This window comes from Sinohyriopsis cumingii, chromosome 17 (genome assembly GCF_028554795.1).
Source record: "Sinohyriopsis cumingii isolate HCF-2022 chromosome 17, ASM2855479v2, whole genome shotgun sequence".
NCBI lineage: Eukaryota > Metazoa > Mollusca > Bivalvia > Unionida > Unionidae > Sinohyriopsis > Sinohyriopsis cumingii.
In genome coordinates this window covers 95,121,094-95,136,689 of record NC_142977.1, presented here as the reverse complement: position 1 = coordinate 95,136,689, position 15,596 = coordinate 95,121,094, and the positions used below count along the sequence as shown (strand labels likewise).

The window sequence follows — 15,596 nt, the reverse complement described above, 5'->3', positions numbered from 1 at the left end:
CTTTGCTAATGTCAATGTTGTATTCCTGCAGCATCAAGCTCTATCTCAACAATATATGATGTTTCTATTTCACTTTGCTAATAAGAGTTAAGGGGTTGTGATCACTGAATTCAATAATCGAAGAATCACTAAATACAATAATCGAAGAATCACTAAATACAATAATCAAAGAATCAATAAATACAATAATCGAAGAATCACAAATACAATAGTCAAAGAATCACTAAATACATTAATCGAAGAATCACTAAATACAATAATCGAAGGAGGTGAACTAATAGACACTGCAAAACCATTATCAAACCCAAACATTCCTCCTCAATTGAGGAATACTTTTTCTGGAGTTTATTTTATTTAGAGAAATAGCTCACTGGATGATCCTTAGCAGTTTTGTCTTCTTGAACTAATACTCCATCAACAACTTGCATCAACAGACAGCTGAAAGAACCGGTGTACTCTTAAGTATGACAGTTAATTTATCAAAAGCCTCCTAACATTTGTCAGAAGAATGAACTGATTTGTCAGGGGTTCAGCAATTATGGAAATATTTGAGCAAAATATCCAATAATATCCAGCCATACCCCAAAATCGCATCGATTGTTTTTTAATAACAGGCACAGTGAATTCAGAGATAATCTTGACAATAACTTTGACAAATTTAGCTTGACTATGTCCCACAATACGTCCTAAAATTTGACACAAGCAGAACAAAACTAAACGTATTGTCACATTTGTCGTCAAAGAATGTATGAATTGTTTCCAGATTATCTATCCAGGTATTGTTATAAATGATGACATCATCGATGTACGCATCACAATTATCTAGTCTAGATGTTATTATACCAAATACTTATAAAAATGTTATCAACAGCTGCCTCGCTAGGCACTCAGCATAAAGAGGTTAGGGATAGAACTGGTTGGCATGGTGTCAGGATAATGTGGGATATGATGCTACATGCTTATTCAATTAATATAAGCTGTCTGAGATTATCTTAATCTTTCTCAAGCTTCTTAGCTTAGCACCACCTTTCAAATAGTTGTTCTTTTTCCCTAGCAAATTCGACATGGGTTTCTATTCTATAATTCCCAAAACCTATGTTGATATGCCTTAAGTACCAACTCACGACCTTCAAGATATATTCCTTAACCATATGATAATCAGCACTGATTTCACCAATAAGTACACTTTATAATAACAAAGTCCAATGCTCTCTTGGCCATTTCAAGTTGTCAGCAATTTTCTCAAAGTGAAAAAAGTATTTAACCTAAATATTTCTGGTAACATCAAAACCCCAAACTGTGCAAAGGAATGTTCTGCCTGTCAATTTTAATTATTTTAGTCCATTTTGCATTTCCCTTTCTTTTATCTCTTAAGTCTTACATTTGCCTCATGTCTTTTTGTCTCTAAATTTTGTATTTCTCTCTTCTTTCTGCATTTGCCCCTTCTTTTCCTCTTTCTGAATTTCCATTTCAATCATTTCTTCCTGGAGCTGAATTTTTGCCAATTCCAGTTCCATCTGGTTGTTTAACTGTAATTCCTCTAAGTTCCACTGTTGTGTAATTTATCTTGTAAACAACAAAATGCATAGCTAATATTTTTTTATGATTATAGATTAAATATTCAGATTATTATTAATGGAGGTAAACATGTGTACTTCTATCTGAAATTAGGATCTTAGTTTTTCACTTGGGAATTCCTAAACTTGTTGACAACTTTGATCGATATAGAGAGATTGACCTAAATCTTGGCTCTATTATTGTCATAGCTTTTTACATCATTGTTGCTTAATTGAAAATTTACTCATTCCTGCCTTAGTGCAATCAGTCTTATTGATGTGTTCAGTTTTTAATTTGGGTGGATTTATTTATTCAAATTATTATTCACTGGAATTACAAAGTCCTCATCAATACTTCTTGGACTAAATCATTCGTTTGAAATTATAGTGGATTCAGTCAAGGACCTTTCTGGATTATATTATTGTGATATATCAAAAGACTTAACACACTGCCACATTCCAAGGCCATTGGCACATCTGAGACTACAGGCACATCAGCACATTCAATATTGGAATTCATGTGGAACACAACTAGAATTCAGTTGGAACTTCATATATTTGGACTTGTGAAATAACTTTTAGGACTATTTGGATTTAATTCTGAATACTGTAAGTTCTTTTCAAACTTTCACTTTGTATTTGAGAGAATGAATTTAAAAAAATAAAATTCACTCTTTTCTTTTACTTAGTTTAAGACCATAGAGTCGTAATACCTGTGTGCGGAAGAGTGAATTGAGGCCATGCAAGAGTTAGCAATATATATATATATATATATATATATATATATATATATATATATATATATATATATATATATATATATATAATGTCTGATTATCAATGGTGGCTTAAAACTACCCTACAGGATTGGCATTGATGTTGGCACTGGTGTCCGCATACCACATTGGTTTAAGTTTTGGGACAAGTTGTTCTTTATGCCTGTATTTCCCTTCTTTTGAACAAAATCGCTGTGTGTTTGTTAGGAGTATTATTTATTATCAGTACAATATTACCCATCCATTCATTACATTTTTATTCTAATTGTGGTTTTATAGTTTGAAAATGTGCACACAGGGACTTAGTTTGATCTTACAGTTTTAATATAAACATTTATTCATACCTATATCATCTTTATTTTCAACACATCATTAAGTCTTTTTTCTTGTCATGGCTGTTACATAGTAATTTAGGGGCCCCGACTGGTCTAAAGTGCTCTCTGTTATGGATCACTGCCATCTCATCTCTGTCTGCGTGGGTTCGAGTCTCAGATTCGGACAATGAGGGTATGTGAGAAAGCTTGCCAGTAGCTTCTCGTGGGTCAGTGGTTCTTTCCAGGGTTTTCCTGGGTTCTTCCTCCACCATTAATACTGGCCGCCATGTATAGCCTATCATGTGCTGAAAAATGGCGTTAAACCCTATAACAACAAGAATAACAAGATAGTAATTTAAATTGCTGATGTTTACAGGGAATCTTTTGCGATTTCAAGATTGTGGGGAGGGGTTGGGAGCAAGTCTGAAACTTAATATATATTCGTGGAACATTTTATCCTGTGGTCATGAAACTTTATACATGAAAGGCATTTTAGAAGTATTACACTTCTACTATGTAGACCTTGACCTACATCTCACACCGCCAATCCTAAGGTCAATACAACAGATGAATAGATTTTGCAAAAATTACTGCTGATCCTGTGAGAACCAGTTATCAATGGCACTATAGATCAATAGATTTTGTATAAATTACTGCTGATCCTGTGAGAACCAGTTATCACTGGTACTATAGATGAATAGATTTTGTATAAATTACCACTAATCCTGTGACAGCATGTTATCACGAGAACTATGGATGAATATATTTGATACAAATTACAGCTGAACTTGTTATCTATAGATGAATATATTTTATATATTACACTGGCAATAACTACATTTTATTCTTTTATTTATATTATCTTTGTGCATTTAACTTTTACCATTTAAATAATCATCCCTTGAAAAATTTGAGTAGAGTCAAATAGAAAACTGCATCAATCAAAACAATTGATTTAGTTACCACCACTCATCAACTTAAAGCTTTTTAAACAGAAGGGATTAATGGAATCACCAGTTTTTGTCCAGCTTGAAAATGAACTGTACTTTCATGAAAGTTAAATATATAAAACAACACATTCTGTCAAGAAATTCCATATCACTTGCAAAACACAAATATATAAAAGACAACACATTCTGTCTGACAGCAAATACCATATATGCTCACTTGTAAGCAACTGCAAACTATAAAAACCTAGATCTGCTATTGCATGATGTGCTGACAGATTTGGGTCTGTGCAGTTTGTTAGGAGTAATCAGTAACACAAACATGATAGACCCTGAACTACCGGAGAATTGTGTAATGTGCTGACAGATCTGGTTCTATGCAGTTTGTTAGGAGTAAACATTAGGAAAAACATGATAGGTCCTGATATACTGGAGCATTATGTGATGGCAGATCAGGGTCTATTTTTGTTTGTACTTGGACTCAACTTATAAGCAAGAAAATTTACAGTAAAACTGGACATGAGTTTACTTGATTTATCCATCCTACAATTACTGTGCATATTTTTTTGTAATCTGATTTAAAGGAAGAAAAATGCAGCATGTGACAAAATGATGCTAATGGAGAAGAATTGTTAAAAAAGTGAAAAAATATTCAAAAGAAGCAAAAAACTGGAATAACAATAATAAACGTTTACTACTTGTAATTTTTGAACAAATTTTTTTGGCACATATAAGTTAATTTAAGAATGACATTTTTATATTAATATGAATCACAGTTATTTGAAAATTATTTTTATTTTAAATAAGTTTCAAAGCAATTGCAACAGCCACAATTTATGAAAAATATAGTCTATTTCACACACATCCTTCATTTATGACAGTCTTAAATTAATATTTCCTCAGTTAGTAATAAGATATAGGAACATTGTTCTCTACTTGTAATATTGATTTTTTTGTGTTGCTGAGTCAAATCTCTTGACCAATTATTCCTGCATTGATGAATGCTGGCTGCTGTTGTAGAATTTTGAATATCTTGACTTACTGGGAGAATTGGATTTTGTCCATGCAACTGGATGTCTGGATAACTGATCACGTCAAGCACAAGCGTGTGTCCATGAGATGCTCCCTTAGTCTGCATGATCAGTAAGTCAGTGTATAGGTCACACTTCCTTAGTCTGCATGATCAGTAAGTCAGTGTCCTGGGGACACTCCCTTAGTCTGCATGATCAGTAAGTCAGTGTATAGGTCACACTTCCTTAGTCTGCATGATCAGTAAGTCAGTGTCTAGGGGACACTCCCTTAGTCTGTATGATCATTAAGTCAGTGTCTAGGGGACACTCCCTTAGTCTGCATGATCAGTAAGTCAGTGTCTAGGGGACACTCCCTTAGTCTGCATGATCAGTAAGATCAGGGTCTAGTGGACACTCCCTTAGTCTGCATGATCAGTAAGTCAGTGTCTAGGGGACACTCCTTTAGTCTGCATCATCAGAAAATCAGTGTCTAGGGGACACTCTCTTAGTCTGCATGATCAGTAAGTCAGTGTCTAGGGGACACTCCCTTAGCCTGCATGATCAGTAAGTCAGTGTCTAGGGGACACTCTCTTAGTCTGCATGATCAGTTAGTCAGTGTCTAGGGGACACTCTCTTAGTCTGCATGATCAGTAAGTCAGTGTCTAGGGGACACTCCCTTAGTTTGCATGATCAGTCAGTCAGTGTCATGGGGACACTCTTTTAGTCTGCATGATCAGTAAGTCAGTGTCTAGGGGACACTCCTTTTGTATGCATGATCACTAAGTCAGTGTATAGGTCACACTTCCTTAGTCTGCATGATCAGTAAGTCAGTGTCTAGGGGACACTCCTTTAGTCTGCATGATCAGTAAGATCAGGGTCTAGTGGACACTCCCTTAGTCTGCATGATCAGTAAGTCAGTGTCTAGGGGACACTCCCTTAGTCTGCATGATCATTAAGTCAGTGTCTAGGGGACACTCCTTTAGTCTGTATGGTTGATATGGATGTGTCTTAGGGACACTTCATGTGTCTGTATGATTGGTATGGATGTGTCTTGGGGATGCTCCATTAGTCTGTATGGTTGGTATGGACACTTCATGTGTCTGTATGATTGGTAAGGCTGTGTCTTAGGACACTCCATTAGTCTGTATAATTGGTATGCCTGTGTCTTGGGGACACTCCATTAGTCTGTATGGTTGGTATGGCTGTGTCTTGGGGACACTCCATTAGTCTGTATAATTGGTATGGCTGTGTCTTAGGGACACTCCATTAGTCTGTATGGTTGGTATGGACACTTCATGTGTTTGTATGATTGGTATGGCCGTGTCTTGGGGACACTCCATTAGTCTGTATGGTTGGAATGGACACTTCATGTGTCTGTATGATTGGTAAGGCTGTGTCTTAGGGACACTACATTAGTCTGTATGATTGGTATGCATGTGTCTTAGGACACTCCATTAGTCTGTATAATTGGTATGGCTGTGTCTTGGGGACACTCCATTAGTCTGCAGGATTGGTATGGCTGTGTCTTGGGGACACCCCATTAGTCTGTATGGTTGGAATGGACACTTCATGTGTCTGTATGATTGGTAAGGCTGTGTCTTAGGGACACTGCATTAGTCTGTATGATTGGTATGCATGTGTCTTAGGACACTCCATGTTTCTGTATGATTGGTATGGTTGTGTATTGGGGATGATGCATTAGTCTACATGATTGGTATGGTTGTGTATTGGGGATGATGCATTAGTCTGCATGATTGGTATGGTTGTGTATTGGTGATGATGCATTAGTCTGTATGATTGGTATGGTTGTGTATTGGGGATGATGCATTAGTCTGTATGATTGGTATGGTTGTGTATTGGAGATGATGCATTAGTCTGTATGATTGGTATGGCTGTGTCTTGGGGACACTCCATTAGTCTGTATGATTGGTATGGTTGTGTATTGGGGATGATGCATTAGTCTACATGATTGGTATGGTTGTGTATTGGGGATGATGCATTAGTCTGTATGATTGGTATGGTTGTGTATTGGAGATGATGCATTAGTCTGTATGATTGGTATGGCTGTGTCTTGGGGACACTCCATTAGTCTGTATGGTTGGTATGGCTGTGTCTTGGGGACACACCATTAGTCTGTATAATTGGTATGGCTGTGTCTTAGGGACACTCCATTAGTCTGTATGGTTGGTATGGACACTTCATGTGTTTGTATGATTGGTATGGCCGTGTCTTGGGGACACTCCATTAGTCTGTATGGTTGGAATGGACACTTCATGTGTCTGTATGATTGGTAAGGCTGTGTCTTAGGGACACTACATTAGTCTGTATGATTGGTATGCATGTGTCTTAGGACACTCCATTAGTCTGTATAATTGGTATGGCTGTGTCTTGGGGACACTCCATTAGTCTGCAGGATTGGTATGGCTGTGTCTTGGGGACACTCCATTAGTCTGTATGGTTGGTATGGACACTTCATGTGTCTGTATGATTGGTAAGGCTGTGTCTTAGGGACACTACATTAGTCTGTATGATTGGTATGCATGTGTCTTAGGACACTCCATGTGTCTGTATGATTGGTATGGTTGTGTACTGGAGATGATACATTAGTCTGTATGATTGGTATGGTTGTGTATTGGGGATGATGCATTAGTCTACATGATTGGTATGGTTGTGTACTGGGGATGTTGCATTAGTCTGTATGATTGGTATGGTTGTGTATTGGGGATGATGCATTAGTCTACATGATTGGTATGGTTGTGTATTGGGGATGATGCATTAGTCTACATGATTGGTATGGTTGTGTATTGGGGATGATGCATTAGTCTGCATGATTGGTATGGTTGTGTATTGGGGATGATGCATTTGTATGATTGGTATGGTGGTGTATTGGGGATGATGCATTAGTCTGTATGATTGGTATGGTTGTGTATTGGGGATGATGCATTTGTATGATTGGTATGGTTGTGTATTAGGGATGATGCATTAGTCTATATGATTGGTATGGTTGTGTATTGGTGATGATGCATTAGTCTGTATGATTGGTATGGTTGTGTATTGGAGATGATGCATTAGTCTGTATGATTGGTATGGTTGTGTATTGGGGATGATGCATTAGTCTGTTATGATTGGTATGGTTGTGTATTGGAGATGATGCATTAGTCTGTATGATTGGTATGGTTGTGTATTGGGGATGATGCATTAGTCTGTATGATTGGTATGGTTGTGTATTGGGGATGATGCATTAGTCTACATGATTGGTATGGTTGTGTATTGGGGATGATGCATTAGTCTGTATGATTGGTATGGTTGTGTATTGGAGATGATGCATTAGTCTGTATGATTGGTATGGTTGTGTATTGGGGATGATGCATTAGTCTGTATGATTGGTATGGTTGTGTACTGGGGATGATGCATTAGTCTGTATGATTGGTATGGTTGTGTATTGGGGACGATGCATTAGTCTACATGATTGGTATGGTTGTGTATTGGGGACGATGCATTAGTCTGTATGATTGGTATGGTTGTGTATTGGAGATGATGCATTAGTCTGTATGATTGGTATGGTTGTGTATTGGGGATGATGCATTAGTCTGTATGATTGGTATGGTTGTGTACTGGGGATGATGCATTAGTCTGTATGATTGGTATGGTTGTGTACTGGGGATGATGCATTAGTCTACATGATTGGTATGGTTGTGTATTGGGGACGATGCATTAGTCTGTATGATTGGTATGGTTGTGTATTGGGGATGATGCATTAGTCTGTATGATTGGTATGGTTGTGTACTGGGGATGATGCATTAGTCTATATGATTGGCAAGTCAGGTCAGTGTCTTGTAAACACTCCATTAGTCTGTATTGTTAGTAAATCTGTGTCAATTACATCAGAAAACAAAGGCAAAACAGTCTACTTTCTTTCTCACTCTCTGCCCTATTATTTCCTATCATATTTTAAGGGTCCATATTCTGAAGGAAGACTAGTCTGTGTGGAGGACACTGCTCTCGGCATAAGGGACATTCAGCCTGGAATAAACAAGAAAACAAAATGGTGTCTTAGTTAAACAGGCGAATACTTGATAATAACTAAAGTATTACGATGATACATTATACGCCCACTATGTCAAGTAGTTTTATGGAAAATGTTTTTCTTCTTTCACTTTCAATGACCCTAAACTTACACCTACTGATGTCAGAATCAACTGGTGTTTTCAAGTCCCAAATGCAAGACATCCACAAACTCGGGCCATGGTTTGTAGCAAAGGAAATAAACTAGGTGTCTTCCCGGTCTCAAAAGCAAGCCATTTACAAAGTTTAGTCAATCCATGTGGTAGAGAACTTTAGTAGTTTGTGGCAATTATTTTGCTTTCTTTCTGTCCCCATTACCTCAACTTTTTGACCCCAAAATAAACAGGTGTCTTAATTGGCTCAAATGCAAGCAATGTACAAAGTTTGGTTAAAGTAGATGATAAGGTTTCACTCCTGACTTTCATATCTTTGCAAAGGTTTCAAAATTCAAGAAAAGGTATTCTCAAGATTTTCACCACAAGTAATCTTTGTTAGGAAAGGAAAAATGTGTATATCCTTGAGTAAGTTTGAATAACCTACAATTTTCATTATTTTGATATCTAAATGATGGGCTGATTTGGATTTGAGTGAATACATCTACAATTATTTTGATATCTAAATGATGGGTTGATTTGGGTTTGAGAGTACATGCCTACTGTGACAATTATTTTGATATCTAAATAATGGGTTGATTTGGCTTTGAGAGTACACATACACAATTATTTTGATAGCTAAATGATGGGTTGATTTGGATTTGTGATTACACACCTACAATTATTTTGATATCTAAATGATGGGTTGATTTGGATTTGAGTGAACACATACACAATTATTTTGTTATCTAAATGATGAGGTTGAGTTGAATTTGAGAGTACACATATACAATTATTTTGATATCTAAATGATGGGATATTTAATGATGTAAAACTCAATTAGCAATAGTCAAACCACCATAAGCATCTGAAAATACTGAAATACAGGATTGGTAACCCCTTCTTGTACCGGTATCCCCTTGTTGTATTTATGGCTCAGTTATAATGTATATAATATTATAAGTGACTTCAACCAATGAAAACAGTTTCTGCATGCACCCAATTAGAGCAAGGTACACAATAGGCATGCTGGGTCTACCCTTTTGTCTGCATACAGACTTTAAGAAGCAGGGAAACAATTATTATTAATGAATATATTTTATCACAACATTCATTAATAATGTTATGTGTTTAGGCTCTCATACACAGAAACAAGAAAAAAGTGCAGACAACAAGCTTTGTAAAAAAAAATTTCAAAAAATTACTTCCATAGAAAAACAAGGTAAAAATGATGAAAAGAACTTACAGTTTTAAGAATCAAATCCAAAATTAATCCAAGAATAATCCAAGAATTAAAAATTAGAGCGATGATGTATACTGTAGTCAGTATAGTACTTAAGTGTCAACAGTTCTTTGTTGAACCAAAGAAAATAATATTCTGGTGTTAGAATTCTGTAAATTTCAATAACTATCTTTGCCCAAGAATTAATTCCGAGCACAAGTAATTCCAGGAAAAATAATCTCTTAGAATCCAAATAATCTGAAGAAAAATTAAAATTTAACTCCAACTGGTCACAGCAACAAAAAAAAAACACCTTGACGTCTAAGTGTTTAACCCTTTAACTCACAGAGTGTATGGCTTTTTAGGCCTTTGATACACGTGTAGCAAAGTTACCCAGTGCAGTGCACTATAAATAGAACACATGTTACCTATTTGACTCCATACACATAGGCCTGCCTGTTAACTGTTAAGCAATGTACCGGTAGTGTACGTTAGGTTTGACAGCAATTATAACCATTTTACATTTTTGGTACACATCTATTAGGTAAGGAAAAATTGAAGAGTAAAGTTTTGATCGTTATAGCTGTGTAATTATTTTTCATGGAAGAATTTTTTATGTATTTTAAAACCTTGAGAGAACTTGTTCACCATCAAGTCAGTGAAGCCACATGACCAACTCTAGCTGCCATTTCTCATACTCAAAATTTACAAGTTTTTCATCCACATTTATATCACTAAGTCATCTGAATTTGATAATTTATAAAAGCTAATTGCTGCCTACATCAATATCAGAGCCTTTACCTAAGTTAATGAAGCTTTCATAGTTGTGATTCTAATTGTGAAAACTTTGTAAGTACTGAACGAAATCTGCGACCTCCATTTTGGAGAGTGGACAATACGACCCACTTTAATTAGCAGATTTCGACCAGAGCATAAACAGTGACCACGTGATCTGATGTAATGGTATTTTGCAGAAATGAATGTAGTATCTAATAGGGGGTTTTCCCCGTAGGTAGCGCTACGAGAACCCACTTAAAATGGCTGATGTTTACAGCAGGCATCAAAAGGCGCTTCTATGCGAATGGAGTAGAGGCATCTAAAGCGCTTCCATTTAGAGGTATCCAAAGGCACTTCCATGTGAATGGAGTAGAGGCGTCCAAAGGCACTTGCATGAGGTAAAGGGTTAAAGCCCAACTCCAATATTTTCTCAAAACATCACTATTAAATCTGGCTACTGCGCAATTCCAGTAAAACCAGAGACAGCCTTGACTTTAACATCTATAACTTGTCCATGTCCCACGATATGTCCTAGAAAAGTTACACTAGCATGGCAGAACTGACTTTTGGATAAATTAATTGTCAAACTTGCATCAGTGAGTCTGTCAAAGAATTTCCGAATTGTCACTAAATGTTCTTTCCAGGTGTCGTTGTAGATGATGACATCATTGATGTAAGCATCACAATTATCTAGACCAGAGGTGATTATATTCATTAAACATTGAAAAGTACTTGGCAAACCCTTCATCCCAAACAGCATCACTTTATATTGGTAAAGTACATTTTGAGTCACGAGTGCCGAAACTTCCTTTGCTCATTCCTTTTAGTGGAATTTGCCAAAATCCTTTCAGAAGGTCAAATTTGATGACACATTTGGCATTTCTGATCTTATGAATGCAGTCATCGATTCTTGGTAATGGAAATGAATCTGTTTTAGCCACACTATTCACTTTCCTATAATCAGTGCATATAAGGAAAGTTTGATCTGGTTTCGGAACAAGTATACATGGTGCACTCCAATCACTTTTACTGGGCTCTATGAAATCATTATCCAGAAAATAGTGAATTTTTTTTTCAAATATTCCTGTTTGAGAGGTTCATCCGGTATGGTGTTGTTTCACAGGTTTGGAATTTACAAGAGATAGAACTCTATTACCAGAATCAAAAGTTCTCTCCATTGTAGTTCTGTCAAACCATGATTTCATTTTGACTTGAATTGCTGGATGCCAAATTCAAGCATAATTGGCTGGAAAGTTTCAGACCAAAAATTTGACCCATGACCAGATTGGACAGATTTGGGAAGGCCAAATTCAGTTAAAAAAACTTTATCAAAGCTTTTACTATCATTTTAGATTTAATATTCCTCAAAGGAATTACCTCTGGAAACCTTGTTGATGCACACATTATTGGTCAACAAGTATTGGTTACCTGACTTGGTCTTAGAATAGGGACCAACACAGTCTACCAAAATTCTGCTAAATGGTTCATCAAATGTAGGAATAGGTTACAGATAAGCCTTAGGAATCTTCTGATTGGGTTTTCCTACCAATTGACAAGTATGACAAAATCTACAGTATTTACAAACACCACTTTTGATTTTGACCAATAGAAGGGAATCAAGATCTTGTGATAAGTCTTATTAATTCCTAAGTGACCAGCCAAAGGAGTTTCATGGGCCAGACTAAGTATTTCCTGTCTGTAAGATTTTGAAACTACAATTTGATTGTTCACTGACTACTCATCACCAGTAGGTACCTCAGGAGGACTCCATTTTCTCATAAGAATTCCATTTTTAATGAAATAACAGACAGGTACTTCAGTAGCTTCAGTTTCACTAAAGGCCATCTGAAACAAGCAAGAGATCTCAGGATCTTTTTCCTGTTCAACGACAAGTGATTGTCATTTATCGCCCTGATTAGCATAAGGAGAATGAGTCATTAAAAGAGGATCACTGTGATCAATAACTTTTGATTGATCCAAAACAAGAAATGAAAGTGACCTCATCAAAAACCTGACCAATACATGTGTCAGCTAAAGGAATACTTTCCTTATCAACATCATTCTCAAGAGCTTTCTTACATAGCTCTGGTAACTGCACAAGCTGGGTATAAATCAGGGAATTTTTTCTCTCAATAGGATCAACTTTCTGATCCAAACAAGGCTTGTCAGTTACAAGTGGATTAACCACAACCTCATCTCCACTTTCATTAAAAGAAGACTTCTCAGAAAAAGTCAAAGTATCGGACAATAAAAGACTCTGAGAAGCTCCTGTGTTCCTTAAAATTTTAATAGGGTTGGGATTGGCAAAATCACTCAAGAGTGATATAGAACCCTTCAATATGAATGGTTCATAATTACCCATAATAAAATCAGACTGGGGATTATTAGACCCAACAAATGTATTGCTTTCAATATAGAACAGTTGTGCCAAATTTGAGGTTTAAAAGGGCTTGTGTTAGGCTGAAATACTTTTCTGCCAGAAGACTGATGAGTGGAAGATATGCCTACACAAGGAACTTTATGAGCTAAAAAATTCTCATCAGCATCACAAGCAGCATTTTGCAAGGTTTCGACCTGATGCTCATCAAGATAAGTTTCAATGTCACTATGGATACAGTTCTTAAAGTCTTCAACCAATATGAGTTTTCTGAGACTTTCCTAATCTTTATTAACCTTTCTAGAAAAGCATCATCTATCAAACTGTCATGCATATTTGACATAGGTCTAGTCGGCTTCTTTTTTATAGTTTATGAATTTTTGCCAATAAGCTTCAGGGTCTAACTCATAACCCTTTAAGATATAGTCCTTAACCACATCATAGTCAGCACTCTGCTCTAGTGACAGTGAATTGTAAATAATACTAGCTTTACCAGTAAATACACATTGTAGTAATAGAGTCCAGTGCTCTCTTGGCCACTTCAACCTTTCAGCAATTCTTTCAAAATGAAGAAAATATTATCTACTTATTTTTTCAGAAATGAAGGTACTAACTTGATATTTGTTAAAACATCAAAAGTAGGGGAGTGTTTTCCTTTTGCCAGCTCTAATTCTCTTAAATGAATTTAGAAATTCCTTTTTTTCCTTCTCTTTACATTTGCATCTGTCTCTCTTTCTCCTGCTCTCTTTCTTTCTTATCTAATTGTTTCTCCTTTTTCTGTAACTGCATTTGTTCTTTTTGTAACTGCATTTGTCTTTGTCTCTCTTTCTTCCATTTGCAACTGCATTTGTTTTTCTTCTTTATCTTTCTGTAATAACATTTGTTCTTTCTCTTTCTTCAATTGCAACTGCATTTGTTTTTATTCTTTATCTTTCTGAAGTTTCAGCTTCCTTAACTCTAATTCCATCTTATATTTTAATTTTAATTCCTTTACTTCTATGTCAGAGTCTGATACAGACTTACTGATCAAAACCAAAGCACTTTTATCCAAAACATTCTTTTCTACCAAATACTAGACCAAAATATTTTTAATTTTTTTGCTTCGTTAAGGAAGCTTTTGCAACAGAGAGATCATATTTTTTGGCAAGTTGAATCAATTCATCTTTTTTCAAAAGATCTAATTGTTCCTGGTAGGATCTGAAAGAAAGATTTCCACTTTTGACGACACTGTAGAAAAAACTTGCTGATTTCACTAAAGATGTCAAAATTGTAAAACAATACTTGGGATTTAAAAAATTGCAAAACTAGGGGAATTCAAATTTCAAAAAACAAAGTTTTCTGAAATATTTTGGCCAACATTCATATGTCCAAGGATGAGCAACCCAATTTTCTTTGTTACATGTCTAGGCTCTCATAAACAGTAACAAGAAAAAAGTTAGAATTCTGTAAATTTCAATAACTATCTTTGTCTATGAATTAATTGCAAGCACAAGTATTTCCAGGAAAAATAATCTCTTAGAATCCAAATAGTTTTGAAGAAAAATGAAAATTTAACTCCAACTAGACACAGCAAAAAAAAACAACAACAACATCTTGACATGTAAGTGTTTTAAAGCCCAACTCCAATAATTTCTTAAAACATCACTATTAAATCTGGCTACTACACAATTCTGGTAGAACCATAATTTCAAAATAACAACTTAGAGGCTATTTATATGTCTTAACCCTTTACCTCATGCAAGCGCCTTTGGACGCCTCTACTCCATTTGTGTGGAAGCACCATTTGACGCCTCTGCTCCATTTGCATGAAAGTGTCTTTTGATGCCTGCTGTAAACATCTGCCATTTTTAGCAGGTTTTCCAAGAACTACCTTTGGGGAAAACCCCCTATTAGATACCTCATTCATTGCTGTGAATGACCTTTATGTCAGATCACGTGGTCGCTGTTTATGCTCTGGTTGAAATCTGCTATTTAAAGTAACTGGGTTGTATTCTTCACTCTCCAAAATGGAGGTCACGGATTTCGTTCAGTACTTTTCACGATTAGAATCACAACTATGAAAGCTTCAATAACTTAGGTAAAGGCTCTGATATTGAGGTAGGTAGCAATTAGTTTTTATAAATTATCAAATTCAGATGACTTAGTGATGTAGACGCAGACAAATAACTTGTAAATTTCGAATATGAGAAATGGCAGCTATGGTTGGTCACGTGGCTTCAATGACTTGACGGTGAACAAATTCTCTCAAGATTTTAAGGCACATAAAAAATTCTTCCATGAAAAATAATTACACAGCTATAATGATCGGAATTTACTCTTAAATTTTTCCATACAAAATAGATGTGTACCAAAATTTAAAATGGTTAAAATTGCTGTTAAACGTAACATACACAACACTGCTTAACAGTTAGCAGGCACGCCTATGTGTATGGAATCGAATAGGTAACAGGTGTTCTATTT

At 35.8% G+C, this 15,596-nt stretch overlaps 1 protein-coding gene across 3 annotated transcripts in view; it reads right to left on the bottom strand.

Moving 5' to 3' along the window:
- Positions 1-4,268: 4,268 nt before the first annotated feature.
- LOC149779468 (peroxisome biogenesis factor 10-like) overlaps positions 4,269-15,596 on the bottom strand; it is a 46,086-nt gene continuing 34,758 nt past the window's right edge. For all 3 annotated transcript variants that reach the window (XM_089940157.1, XM_089940156.1, XM_089940158.1), the window contains exon 8: positions 4,269-8,626. In XM_089940157.1, the coding sequence (XP_089796283.1) occupies positions 8,555-8,626 (72 nt within the window). In that variant the 3' untranslated portion in view covers positions 4,269-8,554. The remainder of the gene's footprint in view (positions 8,627-15,596) is intronic.